General features: G+C 54.7%; 6 protein-coding genes and 1 non-coding gene across 7 annotated transcripts; 6 read left to right on the forward strand and 1 right to left on the reverse strand.

Annotated features, from left to right (window-relative positions):
• Positions 1–1,034: 1,034 nt before the first annotated feature.
• CHGG_08388 (uncharacterized protein) lies at positions 1,035–1,895 on the forward strand (the record flags this gene model as incomplete). Its single annotated transcript, XM_001226314.1, has 1 exon — positions 1,035–1,895. The coding sequence occupies one exon, from the start codon at positions 1,035–1,037 to the stop codon at positions 1,893–1,895; it is 861 nt and encodes a 286-aa protein (XP_001226315.1).
• A 799-nt stretch (positions 1,896–2,694) lies between these two features.
• CHGG_08389 (uncharacterized protein) lies at positions 2,695–3,282 on the forward strand (the record flags this gene model as incomplete). The annotated part of the gene is made up of 3 exons (XM_001226315.1): positions 2,695–2,714; positions 2,804–2,847; positions 2,948–3,282. The coding sequence occupies 3 exons, from the start codon at positions 2,695–2,697 to the stop codon at positions 3,280–3,282; spliced, it is 399 nt and encodes a 132-aa protein (XP_001226316.1).
• A 637-nt stretch (positions 3,283–3,919) lies between these two features.
• On the forward strand, positions 3,920–5,107 carry CHGG_08390 (uncharacterized protein; the record flags this gene model as incomplete). The annotated part of the gene is made up of 1 exon (XM_001226316.1): positions 3,920–5,107. The coding sequence occupies one exon, from the start codon at positions 3,920–3,922 to the stop codon at positions 5,105–5,107; it is 1,188 nt and encodes a 395-aa protein (XP_001226317.1).
• A 1,996-nt stretch (positions 5,108–7,103) lies between these two features.
• On the forward strand, positions 7,104–8,797 carry CHGG_08391 (uncharacterized protein; the record flags this gene model as incomplete). The annotated part of the gene is made up of 3 exons (XM_001226317.1): positions 7,104–7,364; positions 7,456–8,085; positions 8,138–8,797. 3 exons carry the CDS (start codon positions 7,104–7,106, stop codon positions 8,795–8,797), a joined length of 1,551 nt encoding a protein of 516 aa, XP_001226318.1.
• A 2,051-nt stretch (positions 8,798–10,848) lies between these two features.
• CHGG_08392 (uncharacterized protein) lies at positions 10,849–11,097 on the reverse strand (the record flags this gene model as incomplete). Its single annotated transcript, XM_001226318.1, has 2 exons — positions 10,849–10,976; positions 11,055–11,097. 2 exons carry the CDS (start codon positions 11,095–11,097, stop codon positions 10,849–10,851), a joined length of 171 nt encoding a protein of 56 aa, XP_001226319.1.
• Positions 11,098–11,915: 818 nt separating this feature from the next.
• On the forward strand, positions 11,916–18,646 carry CHGG_08393 (uncharacterized protein; the record flags this gene model as incomplete). Its single annotated transcript, XM_001226319.1, has 7 exons — positions 11,916–12,624; positions 12,818–13,717; positions 13,846–13,981; positions 14,218–14,569; positions 14,637–15,089; positions 15,196–17,248; positions 17,412–18,646. 7 exons carry the CDS (start codon positions 11,916–11,918, stop codon positions 18,644–18,646), a joined length of 5,838 nt encoding a protein of 1,945 aa, XP_001226320.1.
• Positions 18,647–19,204: 558 nt separating this feature from the next.
• CHGG_11392 lies at positions 19,205–19,278 on the forward strand. The gene has a single exon. It is a non-coding gene; the product is annotated as a tRNA-Trp (tRNA).
• Positions 19,279–19,407: the final 129 nt, after the last annotated feature.

Here is a 19,407-nt window from a genome sequence, read left to right on the forward strand (position 1 = left end):
TAACCCCGTTTCTCACTTACCCTGTCTGTTTCTCACACACCTTGTTCTCACTTAACTACCCTATTTCTCACTTATTGGTCATGCGCTGGACGGGGGGAACCGTTGATACCAACAGGGTAGTAGAAGAGGCTTGGAAAGCGAGGTGGTTAAAGGAACGGGACGGCAGGGCAATCACCAGGCCGGCGGACGACTTTGACCATCAGCAGGAGACGTTATTCCGGAACGAAACCCTAAGGAGGCACGACGGTCTCAGCAAGGCGAAGAGCTCACTCCTGATTCAAATCCGGACGGGAGCAATAGGCTTACGGGACTTCTTGTTTACACGGGGAGTCCCGGAGGTTCTGACTCCTGCCTGCGAGTGTGGCGAGGGACGAGAGACTGCCGAACACCTGGTAGTGTGGTGTTTGGCCCCACCGTTGACTCGAAGATGGGAGAGAACTGGAATTCGGACACGACGGGACTTTTACTCTGTTCTACACGGCATCAATCCCACGACTGCACGGCTCGCGAGGAGAGTTCTCGACTGGCTGATGGACTCAGGGAAGCTGCCGATGTACAACTTAGCCAGGAGGCTCGAGCTGGAAGCGGCGGCCTGAAGCGCCCCCGTTCGGAGGCCAGGAGGCCTCCTCTCTTTGTATACGTAGACTCACTAAAACGCATCGCTCCTTGATTGTTGGTATGGGTTTTTCACCCGGCCCGGGAGGGCATGGTTTTCCTGTACACTAAATAGCTGAGGGTCCGGCACGCCCTAGGGCATAGCGGAGTATGAATAATAATAATAATATTTCTCACTTATTTACCCTGTCTCCTTCTCACCCACCTTGTTTCTCACTTACCCCGTCTCTTTCTCACCCCCTTGTTTGTCACTCACCTTCTTTCTCAATCACTTTGTTTCTCCTTATACTCGATCTCATCTGGGATGAAATCTTGGATCTAACCAGTCCATTTAAATACTCTATTTGCTCCAACATCTCCTCCTGAACCCCACCAACCCGCACCCGACATTCGACTCTTGTTGAACCTGATCAGACAATATGGCCTTGCGACCTGCTATCCCTTACACTGCCCCCGAGAGTGTTCTCCCAGCACCGCTACCAAGCACGGAAGAAATCCTGAAAGCTGAATTGATTTCCAAGAGGCGTGCCGCTGTTGCCCTTGTTGGTGAGTTCTTTATCGTCAAATATGGACCGCGCGTGCAGCTCCAAGAGGGCGAGAACATGCTCCTCGTCCAACAATGTACCAATGTGCCCGTGCCAACCGTCTATACGCTCTATCACGACGAGGAAACCAACTGGAACTTCATCGTTATGGAGGACATTCCAGGCAGGTCGCTATCCTCGGCCTGGAAAGATATGAATGCTTCCCAGAAGACAGCTGCGGCGTTGCAGTTACGGCGGAACATGGACGAACTCCGTAGAATGCCCTCCCCAGGCTACTATGGGGGCATATGGAGGCAGAAGTCTTGGGATTTCACATTCATGGCTTCGCTTTTAGGACTCCCAATCGAAGACGAGGCGATTATAGGCCCACAGGAGACGGAAGAGCAGTGGGCGGATGCCATGTGGGGATGCCTCGATGTCCGCATGAAAACCCCGGCGCGGGAAAAGCTCCCAGTATTCCGAAAGCTCTACCAAGCCCTATTCAAGGGCCATGCATCAGTATCTACCCACGCCGACTTCCGACCGGGGAATATGATTCTCCGCAACGATGATAAAGGCGTCGTCATCATTGACTGGGAGTGTGCAGGCTGGTACCCAACCTTTTGGGAATATTGCCGCGCCATGACATGGCTAAACTACTCGAGTGATTGGTGGGAGTATATTCCATCCATCCTTGATCAATACGTCGGCGAACTGGGCTGGATGATGTGGCATGATTATTCGTCAGCTATGTGATTGTCAGGGGCGCAGCGGGCGGTGATTGTTGACATCAGATTGGCGGCCCAGGAGCAACATTTCCTTCCCAAACTACATCTACAAATACATATGGATCGAGCCCCCCCCTTAGACTGATTTGCCATGTAAAATGCCATATTGTATTCCATACATCATTCCCTGTCCCCCGCCACCTCATAGAGATGCAAAGGTGCTAGCCACTTGGTCATCAACAAAGATTCATGCGTAAAATTTCTTAACTAGGTTCTGAAAAGGACCTTTTCAAAAAAAAGGTCGGCGCCTGGCGAAACGTATTTCTGTTTGCAACTACGGCAGATTGCCCTCTTGCATAGCTCCCTACCAGTAACTATCTCTTTATCTGCAAGGCACCTGCGGGACCGGGTAAGCTATGGGTGATACCTGGTCGGCGCCCAGGTCTCCAAGGCCAATGTCATTTTATTGGGACACATGGCTGCGTATCAACGACCGGTATCGTTATGTCTGTCGCATACCCAGAGCTGGGAATACATCGGGCGGTAATGGGGGGTTATGGAATGGGTGGTCTGTGTACGCAATAGTGAGTCGCTAGGGGGTCCCGTACCCTCGATGGGTAGGAAGTTCCAGGGTCAAGATATGATAGAGTCCGGGAGGGATGTTAGTATATAATCCAAAAAGTAGGTCAGCCTCTGAGGTAGTTCAAAGGGGGCGCAAAGCAAAATTCAGGGAACAGAAAAAGCCGGATAATGACGGGTCGGCGGAGCGGGGGCCGGGCATGTCACGGAGTTCAAGACGGCTCTGTCGTGTGCCTACTCAAGAACGAATGGCTGAGGAAACGGGAGGGTAAGCAAGGGACTTAGGGGCCGCGACGTTCAGAGAGTCCACGACCAAGCATTGATGTATTGCCACTAAGCTACGCCACAAACCCACAGCTCCTCCAGCTCTAACACAATGATCCCGCATGATCCTCGACAAAGTACCCCCTCCAGCGCCAGTTCACCCTCCCCGCAATGGACCCTTCCACCTTCCCAGGATTACTAACACGGGAGTAACTTGCTCTATGCTGGGAACCGTAGATGGCGAACGTTTGGCGCGCAGGGTAACCTTGCTGTTGACGCTGCCGCCGTTGCCGGCAGACGGCCGAGCCGGGGCACAGAGCCAGGACCTAATCGACGCGATTCAGAGTGGCGTGGCTGTCGGACGACGTGAGAGGTTCCAGAACGCCGGCGTGGCAGAGCGCATGGATCGCCTCAAAGGTCCAATGGCGGTCGTAGCGGTGGGGGATGTTTGGGAAGATTGGTTCCGAGATCGTGCGCTGCTGGCGCGACAGTGGGACGCGCCGGCACACCGCTTCAAATTTGGTGGAGAAACCATGAGCCAAAGCTACAAGTTGGACTGGGATGAGGTTTAAATGTTGATCAGAACCTCGTCAAGTCAGGCAAAGCCTCATCGAAAGACATACATGAGTCGCAAAGGCCTTCCACATGAAGTGTTTGCGTCGCTGGCTGCAAACAAGGAGCAAGCCAGTGAGGCCAGTCAATAACACACTAAGGTCGTGCTTTTCAACAAGCAGTAACCATGCCACCGGCCAATCTGAGTCTGCTTGAAAAGCCCCAATGACTGCAAGAAAGGACGCGGCAAGATCCCCCGCCTTCCGTACCATTGTCAACTAAGGCCAGGGAGAATAAAAACATTTGACCTGTAGGCGGTAACCACAGAGCAAGAAAGATGGTGACCAGGTGGATGATGGCCTTGATGGCCCTCTGGCAGGCGACTGCCTTGCAGGGCCGAGGCCAAGTTGATTTGGCAAACTGCAAGTTGCCGAAAACTAAACCAGAAATGAGCTTCAAGCAGGCAAAGAACAGGTCCAACTTCCACAGTTTGGCTTCCCGGCCTGGTTTGAACCGACAACCGTTTTTCAAAACATGAAACAATTTCATGGGGCACTTCCAATGTTCCATATTCCTGCCGACGAAAAAGAAGAATGCTATCCCTTGTGTTGGTGGGCTTTGGAGGGATGAGAATGACATGGAACCGGCGTCGTCGGTATGGTGGTACCCAAGAGGAAATGGAACTGGCCCGACGGCCAACAGCCCAGCCAGCAGGCACTGCGAAAACAGGAAGAAGAGGGTAATCACGTGGACCCTACTTTCAGGGATCTAATCGCAGAGGCCCCTGTCATCGGCCCTCCCCTTTCGATTCAAGATACTGAAGATACCCCTGCCGGCTTTCTGTCTGTCTGGAAGGCCTGCGTATATGCCTCGACGATTGACGACTTCCAGATGGCGTGGCAGCAGCTGATCGACCAGTTCGCCGAGCATCAAGAACCCGCTGTTTCCTACATCTTGTCGACCTACTTCCCATGGAGGAAGCACTTCCTCGAGTGCTTCACCCGTCAAAATCGGAACTTCGGCGTTCGGGTCACCTCTCGTACAGAGGGCAGTCACAAGGAGGTGAAGTCGTACCTGCTGAATTCAAGGGCAGAACTGCGGTTTCTCGCCAGCCGCGTCGAGCAACTCGTGAAGGACCAAGAGGCTTCATATAACGCCAAGAAGGGCGAGGAGGCCACGCGCCAGCTCGGGCAGTACAGCAGCTGTCGATGGATGGGAGACCTACGCTACCGCCTTAGCCGCAAGGCACTTGGCCTCGTGGCGCAGCAACACAGGATCTGCCACAGCAGGGTCAAGAGTGACCTCGGACAGACTGCCTCCCAGAGGCACAGGGAACCACCCCCTGAGTGCACCGGGGCTTTCCACCAGCAGTTTGGCCTCCCTTGTTCCCACGATATCGAGCGTAAACTACGTAGCAACCAGGAGCTCAGTTACCTCGATACCCATCCCCACTGGCACCTTGAGGTGAGCCTCGCCGCTAACGACCCCTTCGCCGCGATCGAAGAGCCGCTAGTAGGAATCACAAGGCGTGGTAGGCCTACAGTCAGTCAGGAGGAGATCCCCGTCGCTTTGATACCCCGTGGATATAACTACCGCCGAGCTTCGGCCGCCACGCGGGCCCGAGACCCCTCGCGGTGGGAGCTCGTTGAACGACAGGAGCAGCAGCAAGCCCGGGGCCGAGCCCGAGGCCGGCGGTCGCGGGGCCCGAGAGGACAGGGTAGAGGCCCCGCACGGGGGCAGGGCCAGCAAAATGCAGTAGATGGGGCTCAGGGAGGTGCATCAACTGGGCCTGATGTGGCTATATCGCTAGGAACGCCCGTATCAGACACGCCCCAGTCACAGTAGCTAGGAATTCATGCCTGTATATCCTGAATTAAGAGCGTAAGATCAATATTTTCATATGCACCCAAATCGTTTAAAAAAGGACGTTTTCGCCGTTTGGGGGGAGGAAATATTAGGTCCCCTCCCCCCTTTACCGCACTACAGAGGAAAGGCGGTCAGCCGTGCATTGATGTTTTAGGAAGGCGGTGAACTGGACCCCGTGCCACTAAACTTGCCCAAAAAAAAAGATTTGGCAGTGAAGGACTCTGAAGCTCTGGATCAATTACAGTTGGTTAGGTACCAGAACCTGAATACCCCATCACAGAACAAACCGATCAATCGAACGACCGACCCGGCGAGACGCCATTTAAATGATCAATTATGAGGAATAGTTGTCCTTCTTTGCAAAAGGACTTGGATACGTAGTTCAGTTAATTTGGAAATGACGATGCTGTGCTTGTGTTTGGTGGAGCGATGTCTCGTGGTTGTTGCCCCTGTATTTTCTCCTCTTCTGGTCTGCAGATGGCCCGACGAGCACCAAAAGAATTAGCTCACCGCCCGTTAAACGATTGCAAGTAAATGCCCCTGGGCCTTATTCTGCCAAGCAGAACCACTAAAATCTGGAAGGCGGTGAACCAACTGCTTTGGTGCCTGAGGGACTTCGGTACCTCCCTAGGTACCTTGTCGCTCAACCTTCTTCACTGCCAGGTTGTCGACGTTCTTTTCTATTCATCCAACAAGGCATTTAATAAGCTTAAGGAGGTCCCTTTATTATTGAGACAACATTTTGGGATTGTAGGCCCTCGTCCCTGCGGACTGTACCGTACCAGGTACCTCCACCAATTCCCCAAAAAGCTGTTCCCGACCCGATTTGAACGGAAAACCTTTCGGTCCGGAGGTGAACGCACTCACTAGCAACCCTAACCCCTGACTCCCGAAAACAACACTGGTCTGTCAAAGGCTGTCTCGCTGTGAAGCCAAGCGGGGACGGTGCGGGGATGGCGGTGGATGGGTGGATTGGACCCTGAGAACCTCTGAGGAAAAATGTCTCGGGGGGCCGAAAGCTTAAAATAAGCCTGCGTCAGACCCAACGCTGTGGTTCCCCAGATCTCCTATCCTCGTCAAGCGGAACACTCTTTATTTTGCTGTGCCATTTCTCCCGACGGCAAAGACGCCCGACACCAATCTTCAAATAACTCTCTCCCACCACAACCACGCAGCCGGTGGATGGATTGGATTGGCTCGAGATTGGCAGTCTCCCGTGTGCCTTTGCCCTTGTGCAAAAATCCGTCAGCGGAGGGAAGATGGCCCGAGAACACGACAGGGTTTCAAGCTGAAAATATTCCCCAATCCCCTTCATCAAAGACTGGGGGGCCGGGGGGAGGGGCGGTGGAAATGACCCGCTGCGACTTTCTGGGCGCCACGATGCTGGATGTCCATACTGTGGATGAGCAGAACCAGGGTGCCCCGTCGGTGCCTGATGCTCATCAACCGAAAAAGAACCCCAACGGGGATGAGCGAGACATGCAGCTTTTATGATCCAGACTGCCCGGGCTGCCCAGGCTACCGGCCTTCGAGAAGTCTCAATTCGAAACACGATATTCCGTCTGCAAATCGACGCGCCGTTTGCTCGCAGATTGGACCATGCACATCCCGCAAGCCTTGCTCGTGCTTGTCATCTCCATCTCGCTCGCTGTGCCACACTGTTCCTGTGCATGGCCGGTGCGGCTGACGCCCAAAGTCGCTAGCGCATCAACATGGCGCCAGTGATCGTCGCTTCTTTTCTCCTTGGCACTCCGCGAAACGGCATGGTGTGCGATGCGGAGGACAGGGTGCATGGGAACCGTGGGGACCATGAGCCGAAGGATGCAGTTGCCAGTCGTCGCTGGAAGAGGTTGACCGTTTTAGCCCACCCACCGCCCCGGTCATCCTTTTCCGACGATTCTTTCCTCCTGCCTTCCGCTCCCGTCGCCATCCCAGAGTCACCGACAAGTCTCAACGGCACTAGGACAAGCCCAACATGGCCGTCATGAGTCTCCGATGGCTGGCCGCTGCCGCCGTCTGCGTTCCCGCCGTGTCTGCTGGCATGGGGCGTGAGCAGGTCGCCGCTGGCGGTCCCATCCAGACACCCGCCCCCGAAGCTTCAAGGACTCCGGTGGTTCACCTTGAAACGGCCTCGCGTGCTCACGGCGGCGCCCTGGCCGCCCGCGCTCTCCTGGGGCCCAGAAGCGCGACACCAACCACCTGCCGGCTACGTGGATGGAAAATTTTCACCGTTTCAGTAAACCCATCTCATCGCCCAATCCAAATCTCACTGCTTCATACTTCGCAGGCTTCCAACTATGGTCGCTGTGCCAAACTCGGCCGCCCAGTGTCTCTACAACACCGAGGCTTCTGCCGTCGGCTTGGCCTGCTTGACCCACGGACTGCCTGATCTACACGGCCTGCCTGCCGTATGCCTCTACCGACGTCACGACTCGCACCGGACTTTGACAGCGAGGAGGACCCGGGTCTGGTACCGACCAAGCTTCCTCCCTGGGGATTTCTGGGTGTGGCGGCCACTTGACCCTTCATTCCCAGCACTGACTCCGACTTGCCGTCTTGCGCTGTCCTTCTCGTACCGCCGACCCCAAGCGGCTCCGGCTGTCGGGGCTTCACCATTCCCGACCTGCGACACCGCGGCAAAGACGTACACCAAATGTAATTTCTCATACTCCGACCGGGGGGAAGAAGGTTCGAGCGCGCGCGAGACCTCCCAGCGGCTGAACGATGCCGAGGTTTCATCCGACCGCCGCCGCCGGCCCGAGGTCTTCCTTCCCTCCACGGAAACCCTCCCTTCTCCCTCTACCGACGACGACGATTGGCAACCAATTCCCCGGCGTGAGGACCAGCGCCGCGACCAGACAAGACTCTCCCGGAAACTTCTGGGTGTGGCTGCCACTACGACCTTCATTCCCAGCACTGACTCCGACGTCTGCCGTCTTGCGCTGAGTCCTTTCCCCGTAATCCCCGATCACGCTCAAAGAAGACCTGACTGACAATCCCCTTCCCCAGCCGCGCTCGGCCTCCTCGGCCTCGGCATCTTCTTCCTCTTGCGCCGCAAGAACAAGAACAATCCGCCCTCCCCCCCCCATGACCGCCGCCCACGCCGGACCCCCCGGCGGTCCCGGCTTCATGGGCGGCCCGCCCGGCGGTCCCCACGGCCTGGCCCCGCCCTACGGCAGCCCCAACCCGCAGCAGCACACCCCGCCGCCCGACATGGCCGCCATGGCGCCCCCCGGAGGCGCCTACGACCCGCGCTACAGCATGGCCAACCCCTCCGCCAGCCCCGTCCACTCCATGGCACCCGCCCCCGGGCCCAAGATGAGGCCCCCCACAATGAAGCGTCTCGCCCAACAACCACCCCGGGCCCCCGTCTACCCGCCCCACCATGCAAGGCACACCGCCGCCCCAGCACCCAGTATCCCCCGCAGCAGCAGCAGCAGCCCTTACAACATGGGCCCTACGCCCGGCCGCCCCCCGCAAAACGGCGGCTATGTGCCCTATCCCTGGGCCCCGTCCATGGACCAGAAACATGCCCCTGTGGAATTCGCCCACGCAGAAGGGGGGATGGGCAAGTCTCATGGAGTTGTCGTAAAAGAAGGGCCACTAGGGAGGGGGGTGGGGGGTGGTGTTGGGGATTTTGGGGAAGGCGGCAGTTGGGTTTCGGGTTGAGCGTGGGAAGCCAGTTTGAAGAGGTTGCATGGCTTGCTTGCTGCGTTGCTTCGCTTTGTTTATCTTCGATGATGTACATATTCTTTTTTGGGGACTGTTGTTGTTGTGAGTTGGGCGTTTAGACTGTACATTTGGGATGTAATTGCGCACGCGCCAGGCTGAGTTTGGGTGGGGGGGGGGGCTTATTAATGCGAACTTGGACCTGAACTTACGGGGCTCACTGGGACCGAGATTGCTGTGAACGCATATATGGGGAACACATGTGTGAGGAGTGGAGGTTAAAATGTGGTGTTATGCTCAGTATCAAAAGCGCGGACCAGACGTCGAACCCCGCCGTTTTGTATCACGTAGTCTCAATGCCATGATCCGTCTCAATGCCATGATCTAGCATTTTCCTGTATCGGGGGATATAACTGGACATCTGTATCGCATCTGCCTCTCATGTCCGGGCCGTTTGCTCCTGTGGATGAGTGTTTCCCAAATCCCGGATGACTCAAGAAGATGCGCCCTTGGGCGGCGCCATCGTCGAGGCGGGAAGGATAGCAAGAACCCGACCTTCTGCAGTTCTTGAGCTCCTTCACCGCAGTGATGACAAGTCTTGCCTCTGCTGTACCCATGCTACTTCGCATGCCACAGCGAGTGGGAAACCCACAGCACCACCACAAAGCACGAGGATCTTGTAGCATCCAATCCACTGCTCGACAAGCTCTTGGAGCAAACCCGAGTGCATGGAACGAAGCTTTCTGACTTCACTTTCTCTGTTTATATAGTATCTCTTCGTCCTTTTGTTGTTCCAGCGGACTATAAACAGGGGAAATATAAACTCTGATACAATGGCGCAACCAGCTGTCAAACCCTCTCCCTTTTCATTTTGCCCGCTTGCAATTTCTCCATTCTGTGACTTTGAGGCGTATGCCTTGAGCTCGAGTGCCTGCCAGCACAGTACAACGCGGCAACAAGGTATTCAAGGGTAGCTAGGTGATGTATACTCTGTCACTTTAGAAGTTGTTAATGGTAGCAAGGCGACCTTGGCACGGGGTCTAAACCACAGATTGGCGCCTTCGTCCACGGCGTCCGCATCGGTGCCCTAGCTATCGAGGGTCTCGGCCGGCTACGTTGGAGGCAGCCTCATCTTCTTTCTCGTCGTTCTCCCATCTAACCCCCCTTTCCACCCCTATCCTCTCCCATCCGGGGCGCCAGCTGGCATGCCAGACCATTGTGACAAGCATTCCACTTCCTCTCTTCTAGCTCCTATTCAACGATTACAACTTGACTGTAACTAACCATTATCTAAAGGAACACAATTCTAGAAGGAAAATAACATAAGTCACTTGGAATTCAGCTTGACTAAGGTAGGTGGCTTCCCACGCGGACCCGCGGTTATAGAAGACACTAACGGTTATCTATGTTGGGAAGGGTGCTGCAGAACCTTGCACTCAACTATATCCAATAACGACGCCACGATAGAAGAGTATTGTCATAAGGGACTTCATCTCCGTCTCCCCAAAGGACCATACTCCATTCACCTGTGCAACGGCCCCGTCCTCATCTACGCTTTTATAGGTAGTTATGTAATAATGTAATAGACTAAACTTTTACCATACCTACGGAAGTGCCCTGCATGCCAAACTCGCCCAGATAAACACGATGAAGTATAGGAAAGCTTAGAGCCTATTCTGTGACATACTTAATGGGCGGCTGGGCTTCTTAAAAGAGATGTTTTTTACGATAGAATTGAAGCTAAAAATAACTCGTCTCCTTTCCCGGCATTTGCCTGGAGGAACTCCAGGTTCCTTAGGTCAAAAATGCCATGGCCTGCTCTAAGCACGGACCAGTTTTTCTCCATTAAAAAAAAACCCAAAAAACCGGTGTCATTTCTAACCTGTACTGTCGACTTCTCACTGTAGAATTTGGCTTTTTTCTCCTTTTCGACTTCTCTCGATAGCATCTCGAAGTCTGGCGTCATCTGCATTTTGCTTCCTCGAATTGGCATCTCGCAGTTGGTCTTGGCGGTGGAGGTGCACGGACCGTTTTTGCTTTGTTCTGGCCAATCAAATCGCAAGAAGAAAGCCGCTTACGGCATCAGGGCCCCTGTGACTCGCTGCTTCGCTCCTGCTTTTGCATGCCTCCGTCGCGCATTCCTTGACAATCACGAACACGAACAAAAAAAATCGGATTTCTGTCAAAAAGTGGCGAAAGATGAGGTTTGCAGGGTCAACATCCATTATGGGTTGACTATACTACTAGAGCGACGCACCCGCTTCTTCGTCAGCAGCTTCAATCTGCGCTGATTCGGCCATGACGTCCCATCCCTGGAACCACGACTACAGAGAACAACGTCAACATTGCCAAGATTGCCTGGCTCAGCAGGAAGGATACAAGCAAGGCCTACGGCTCGATGGTCGTCTACGTGACGAAGGGTAGCGAAGCAAATTGCTTCTTTGACGCACAAAATACACGGAACCTATCAGCTCTGTGAGATTACGCCACAGAGGTTAATCTTTACGGGATCTGATTACTGAAGCCCCTAGATGACGATATAGCTTACTGGAGACTCAAGAATGCGGCGTCATACATCGGCGATGAGGTCAAACCGGTGCTAGAGGCCGCCTTTTTTACACCGCGGTGCTCCATTTTCCCAATCCAAGTGATGCAAGAATCCCCATTGTGTGATGAAGTTACTTAGAGATAGTCCGTGCCAGGCCGCCCCACTTTGGTCCTCTGCAAATAGTCTGTGAGGCGCCTTGCACCTTTAAAAAAGACAACTCTTTCTTCGACCTTTTTTCTACTATTTGCAATCGATGCAGTGTCCCGTATCAAATGGTAGCTTCTGAACTGAGTGTTGACGACCTCAGCCATTTTTTTTACGAAAGTCGTAAAAGTCGTGCGACTATTCGGCAATTCGCAATTTGCAACGGTTCGGCGAACCTGTAACCGATCGTTGCATTTCGAATCGCGACCATCTCGCACCCCGGTGAACCTGTAGCCGGCGGCGCGTAACCACCACCAAAAACCCTCCATCCCGATCGCTAAATTCGAGGCGATCGCGGCTTCCAGCGTTCGGCATACGAACGGGGTGAACCTGTAGCCCCGACTCGGCATACCCAACGCCTCGACGATGTCGCACGGCGGCGGCGGCCCAAGCGGCAATCGCGCCGACGGCGACAACAACTCCGTGCCCGGCAACTACCCGGAGCACCCCTCCTATCCGGACATCGAACAACCGGAAATGGAGGAAGCAACTCGGCATCAATCCGCGTATCGGCGGAGCCAGATCCGGAACCTACATCGTACCGCCGCAGAGGCCCCTCCTGCGACCTCTGCCTTCGGAGATACCCCGGCTCGGTCAAGAGCAAACACGGCAATTCGCGCCGGATCCGACAGTGGCTCCGACTCCATCATCCTTCGAGGAAGCGACGGCAACGATTACAAGCTCGGCAACAACAAGACCTCTGTCCGATACTTGCATCGCCAGATTTCCGCTCAAGAGGCTCGCACAGATGCCCTCGTGGATCGCATGACGGCAACCGTCGTGGAAGCGATGGACAAAAGCTTCAGGGCGTTTGAGGGCAAATTTGAGAAACGCCTCCAGCGATTGGAGAACGGTCCTCAACAGCGCGACGCCGCTCCACGAGGCGAACAATCCGGCTTCGCCATTCCGCCCGAAGGCGTGCGACTGGGCGCCCACGACAATCTTGATCAGCCCTCGCCTCCGGAAAACTTCTATCGCCAAATGGCTAGCGGATCTCGGCCCCCGATGCCGGCTGCGACGCCGTCTCGGTCGGCCCCACAGGAGCCGTATCGACATAGGGATCGCCATCCTGGCGGTCCGCCTCCCGACCGCGAGCACCTCCGTGGCGTACGCGAAGGCACTTGCGATTCAACCCTTTCGCAGCCAAGCCGAAACCCAGACAAGATCAAGCGAGAAGAAATCGGCATTTTTAATCCTGACTATCCGGACCCGGACGACCTTGGTATCGTGCAAGACGGTAAAAACCTTATCTTTACTGATGTCTACAGCTTTGTCGACCGAATCGCAACCTTTACCGAGAGTCTGGGTGAGGAGGCATCCCGTCAGATCCTGGGGCACTTTCCAAGCCATTCTCGGCGGCTCAGCCATCCTCTGGTGGACCAACGAGCTGATGGCGGCCCGCCGTATTGAACTGCGGTCGGCAGGCCTACTCGCCATCCTCGACGAACTGATTGTTAGATTTGGCCCAGATGCCGCCAACGCGACCAAGAGTTTCTACGACTGCAAGTTGTACCTTCGCGATGTGGCCGCTGATGAACAGGCATTGCAACAATTTGTTCAGAAGAAACTACGCTGGGCACGCTCGATGCGCATGCTCGGTCCAGACCATTCTAACTGGAGCAGTGCCATGATGATGATATGGAGTCATATGGAATTTGAAATTCAACAATGCCTCCCTCGACCAGATGAGTTTACCAGCCTCTCGGACTATATGAAAAAGATCGAGAAGTCTCGGATCATTGTCAATTCCGCCGCGCTCAAATACTATCCACATTTGGTCAAGAAATCCTCGAACAAATCCAGCCTGAAGTCGCTCGACAAGGTCGAAGACCGGCCTCGATCCTCCCGATCTTCTTCTGACCGCCGCGAGCAGTCTCGCAGCAGCCGTCGCGAGGAACGTTACCGGGACGATGAGTATCGCCCTCGTGACCGCTACCGCGATAACCGTCGTCGTGACCGAGATGGTAATCGTGACCAGCGGAAAGACTACGACCGTCGCGACAAGGAAAGGGATGATCGCGGTAAACGGGACGAGAAAGACAGGAAGCATCGAGATGACCGCTACCGCAAGGACGACCGAGACCGTGACCGCAAGCGCGATCATGACCGAGTACATTTCGCAGAGATTGACGACGACTCGGGATCCGATGTTGACCACTCGGATGCCAGTTCAAGCGTTTCCTATCCTTCTGACAGCGAAGTCGACATCGCCTGCCTTGTTTTCGATGCTAACCGAACATGCCGCAAATGCCACAAGGAATTTGACGATAAAACGGAGCTACGCCACCATGTCAAGACATGCGAAGTCAAAGGCCCTTTACGCTCACAACGAAATTGTCAAGCCAATCTGCAAAATCCAGCGCGCCGCACCTGCGGGCACTGCGGGGAGCTGGCCGGCTCCCGCAACGCCCTATTCAAGCATCTGAAGCATTGTCAGGGGGCGAAGAGCGGCACCTTTGACCGCCCGGCTGACCCCGGCATCGACGAAGCCGGCGCGGCTCGGATCGCCCGCGAACCAACGCCTGACGGTACCTCGGAAGCTCCTGAGGATCTCGGCGAGATAAACTTCGTCAAGGAAGCTCCCACACTTGGCGACGACAAACCTCTTGAAGGCCCCCTGGGCAACTTCACGTACTTGCGCGTGAATGCCCGCACCTCGCCAAAGAAGGAAGACGTCGAAGTCTGTTTTCGACCCCGGCGCCGGCCGTTCGATTGTCGGCCGCAACTTCCTTCGCAACCTCGACCACACTATCGAGAAACGGGAGGGAAAAGTCTCAGGCGTTGGAGGAGGCATTTTGAAGCTTAAGGAATGGGCGACCTTCAGCCTCTATCTTCCTGGTATCGAAAACGGGAAGAAAACATTGTTCAAGTTCACCCGAGGCGCCTGGGTAATTGACAAGCTTCTTCCTAACCTCCTCCTCGGAAACGACTTCATGGATCCTTACCGCGCCAACATCGACTACGACACTAAGATCGTACATCTGCGCGCCATCGACTTTGCCGTACCTTTCTCCATTCGAGTACATTCGGTGCCCTGCGTTCGGCGCGTGAAGACAACGCGTGCCATTACACTACTCCCGGAACCAGGAGGCGATGATTCCCGTCAACTACAAACCGCTTCCCAAAGGGCGTTCGTTTCTTTTCAACGCGGAACACGACGCAGCATTTCACGCAGTCATTACGGCAAAAACCCCCAAGGTGGTAGCCGTCAAGAACACTTCCCGCGGAACAATTACGATCCCGAAGAGATACCCCGTTGGAAAGATTGACGAGAACCACGACAGTGGGTTCCTGGCTTGTTCCTGGAATACAGCTTTTAAGACGATGGCAGTGGGCGCGACATTGATGTCAATGGCGAAACCTACTACAATTGGCGATATCGAGCCGGCCAACTTCGCCCTGCAAAATACCAACTCCCTGCCAGTCAGCGCCGAATTTGACTTCGACAAGCGCACCGCCGCCGTAGCCGAACATGACCTCGGCCTGCGCGCGCCTGATGCTCCCACGGTGGAAAACTATAACGGCACTTCGTCAACGCCGGTGAGCGACTATGTCTACCAACTCACCCGGGATGTGACGGTGGACCTGCCGATCAATGATCAGGCCTCTGAACAGCCTGATCTCCCCTGTCGTTCCCGAAAAACAGTCCACCCTCGGCATTCGGATGGTTGACAACCTACCCGAAATTGTTACGAAGGAGGGAGTCCATATCTTCGCAGAAAACTCGCAATTGGCCGCCCGCTTTGCTGAACTTGTGCGACGGTTCCCGAGGCTCTGGGAGGATACAGGTCTTATAAAACTGCCGCCTGAACAGCTCATGCGAGTTCCGCTCGTGGAAGGATGGCAGAACCAGCGGGTCAGCTCCCGTTCTTATCCTCTCAGCCGCCGCGATCGTCAGCTGTTGGACGAAATCTTCGACGGTCTTCATAAACAGGGAAAGATGATCTGGGCTACGCGTGCAACGCCGTTTGCGCATCCAGTCTTTGTCGTCTGGCGAACGGTCAAGGGGGTAACCAAAGGTCGAGTGGTCATCGATCTGCGCGGATTGAACCGTGTGTCAGTCCCTGACAACTACCCTCTCCCTTTGCAAGCGGAGATCATCGGCAGTCTGCGAGGAAAGCGGTACATCACAGCGATCGACGCCACAGCGTTCTTCTATCAATTTGGCCTCCATCCACCGCATCGAGATCGCTTTACGTTGATCAGCCCTCGCGGACTCGAACAGCCAACAGTGTGCCTCATGGGATACCGAAACTCGCCTGCCCACGTTCAACGAATTATGGACCAGCTCCTTAAGCCGCATGCGGAGTACGCCCGTGCCTTTATCGACGACATCGTTATCTTTTCGAACGATGCCGAAGACCACCTGAAGCACCTCGAACGCATCTTTCGGTTATTCCACGACAAGAACGTCGCCATCGCGCCCACCAAATCCTTCATCGGCTACCCCAGCGTGGAACTGCTCGGCTTTCGCGTGGACAGTTTGGGTCTGACCACCACCGCTCAACGTGTGGAAGCATTTCGCAATTTAGCTTTTCCCAAGACTTTGAAAGCTCTGGAACAGTGGATTGGCGCCACTGGCTTCCTTCGGCACCTGATTCCGTATTACGCCCAACTGTTGGAGCCACTTCAGAAACGCAAAACGGCTTTGCTGGCGCAGGGCCGCGAAAATGGTCAACTGGTTTCCGGCAATCAGGGAAAGAGAGCCAACTACTGTGCGAAGACGACATTCGAGCCCTCGGAAGCAGAACGTCTGTCTTTCGACTCAATCCAGAAGGTTATCTGCGCGGAGAACCCATCGATCTTGTACCATTTCGACCCCGACAAGCCGCTCTTCTTGCAAGTCGACGGCTGTTTGGAACGCGGCTGCGGCGTCATGGTCTTCCACGTACAAGATGGCTACGAATGGAAACCGGGATCCGTCATTCCATCCAAGCAAGTTCAACCGGTGATGTTTCTTAGCCGATGCCTGACAAAAGCCGAACTGCGATACGGTCCATCCGAACAGGAGGTTGCATGTCTGGTTTGGGCAGTCAAGAAACTTCGAACAATGATCCATTCGTCGCGCCATCCTGTCAATGTCCTGACCGATCATTCTTCGACACGCGGTATTGTGGAACAAACCCGTCTCGACACTTCGTCAACCGACCGCTCGAATCGACGGCTGATTACCGCATCAGTCTATCTCTCGGAATACGATCTCAAGGTCTTCCACTTGCCAGGAAGATTGAACTTCGTTCCCGACGCATTGAGCAGGCTTACCGCCGTGCAGGATAAACCGGAACGGGAAGAAGGCGAAGTCATTCTCGACAACGTCATGTTCGCCTGGGCAGAGGCGCAAATGGATGATTCCTTGAAAAACGAGTTTATCGCCGCTTACCACGAAGACTCGAAATACAGCGCCATCATCAAGGACTTGATCAGCGGCGAACCCGCTGAGGGCAGCGGAGAATTTTTTCGCCCCGGCCTGCCATTCGTGTTGACGGGGGGACTTCTCTACAATATTCGCCCAGACGGCTTGCGATCCATTTGCATTCCGCACAAGATGGTCAAAACAGTGCTGAGCATGGTCCACGACCAGAAGCATCATTTCGGTGTTGACCGTATGCTTTACGATCTTCGTGGTGTCTCAATGGTGAACCAAGAACTCGCCAAGGTCACGAAAGTTTGCCCAAGCACTGCCCCGCAGTGCAACCGTTGTAAGCACAGATCGACAGCTCCCATCGGCACTCTACACGCTCATTCGACCTGCAGACACTCTCTCGATGCGAGTCATCGGCATTGATGATCATTGTCGGCTCTCACGCGCGCTCTGAGGCTCACGTGCACTATAGCACGTCAGTTTCGATAGCTTACTGACAGTGTCTTGCAAGTCGAGCAAGCGAACACTTCTGATCCCCGGCCACACAACGTACACGGCACAACAATGGGGACAAGTCCTGATGCGACAATTGTTTCTTTCCGACTGGGGAGTTCCATCTGCCATCATTTCTGACCGGGATCGCAAATTTACGTCAGAATTCTGGCAGGCCATGTGGGAGTCGCTGGGAACGAAGCTTCTGATGACGGCGGCGTACCACCCGCAATCCGACGGTCTGGCTGAGCGAAAAAACCAGACAGTCGAAATTGCAATGCGGTTCTTTGTCTTCGAACGACCAGAGGCGAATTGGACCGACCTGATCACCCCACTGCAATGGAATCTCAACAGCAGTTACTCCGCACCAATTCAATCGTCGCCGCACGAGCAGCTCTTCGGATTCAAGTTGCCGGGACCTTTTGAGGCTTTGGCTATACCACCATCGGTGGAAAGCGACATCCCATCTATGCGAGAATCGCTTCGGGAGGATGCCCGTCTAGCGATGGACTTTGCAGCCGCCCGCGCGAAAAGGCGGTACGATGCAAACCGTCGCGACATCGAGTTCAGGGAAGGCGATAAGGTTTATCTGCGCCTGCACAAGGGTTATCACCTACCTGGAAACCCACCTCGGAAACTTTCGCAACAACGCACAGGACCGTTCGAAGTTGTACGCCGCGTCGGCCGATTGGCATACGAATTGAAGTTTCCCGAGAACATGGGCATCCACCCGGTTATCTCCATTGCGCATCTGTCGCCAACGCCACCCGGCAACGATCCGTTTGACCGACACCCCGTGCCACCCGGGCCAGTGGAAGACTCGCAAGCTTCCACCGATTCCGCTCCCGGAGAGGACTACGAGGTCGAAGTCATTTTGCGCCATCGCGTGACACGGCGCAAATACGAATATCTTATTAAATGGAAAGGATGGGGACACGAGCACAACGTCTGGAAGACAGAGTACGAATTGCGACACACGCCTCGCCTTCTGAAGGAATACTGGCAACGGCAAGGAGGCCAACCGGCACTACCCGGCGACGACGCCACCGAGCCGCGGCGTAAGCGTGGCCGCCCGCGAAAGAACGTCGCTCCAGCGGAAGAAGCTCCCGCCGCAAACAGGGAGCCCGAGGTGCCTCCGAAAGATGGTAGACGGCGTAGCCGGCGGTTGGTGCCGACCGGGACGATGCCGACACCCGCCTCGGAGGAGGCGACGCCCGCATCTACAACAGCGGCACCACAATGAGTAAGTGAATCGTCAATTGGACGAACGAAGGAATTCCACGGTGGATGTACAGGGCATTGAGGGCAATGCGTTTTTTCTCCTGTGGGGGGGATTTGATGCAAGAATCCCCATTGTGTGATGAAGTTACTTAGAGATAGTCCGTGCCAGGCCGCCCCACTTTGGTCCTCTGCAAATAGTCTGTGAGGCGCCTTGCACCTTTAAAAAAGACAACTCTTTCTTCGACCTTTTTTCTACTATTTGCAATCGATGCAGTGTCCCGTATCACCAAGGAACTCAATACGTCCTTTCCATCCCGATTTTCTGACCTAAACTACAATCATCTCCTGATACTGTTTATAATTCCATTGCAGTCAAGGTGGCTTCTTCTTCCGCCTTTAACAATTACATCGTTGACTCCGCTATGGGGCCTACCTGCAGCCGGCAAGTTCCTCCAGGCTCCTTTGGCGTGCCCTCGCGCAGCGGGCACGGTCACTCCTGTCATTACAAATTTCTCCACCGTACCCCGCCATATATTATAAGTTCTTTACAGCCTAAACTCCAACAATAACCACTGAGATAGGCCTTGTAGCTCAATTGGTAGTAGCGTTCGACTCCAGATCGAAAGGTTATCCGTTCAAGTCGGGTCAGGGTCAAAGAGTTTCTTTTTCAAACGAGTTGCTCCATTTTTGAACTTCGGGTTTTCCTGATGCCTCTGCTAGAGCCTGAGATAATACCTAATGTTGGGATTAGTATCCTTTTTTTTTTTTAATACAACCATGATA

This window comes from Chaetomium globosum, genomic scaffold, assembly GCF_000143365.1.
Source record: "Chaetomium globosum CBS 148.51 scaffold_6 genomic scaffold, whole genome shotgun sequence".
Lineage (NCBI taxonomy): Eukaryota > Fungi > Ascomycota > Sordariomycetes > Sordariales > Chaetomiaceae > Chaetomium > Chaetomium globosum.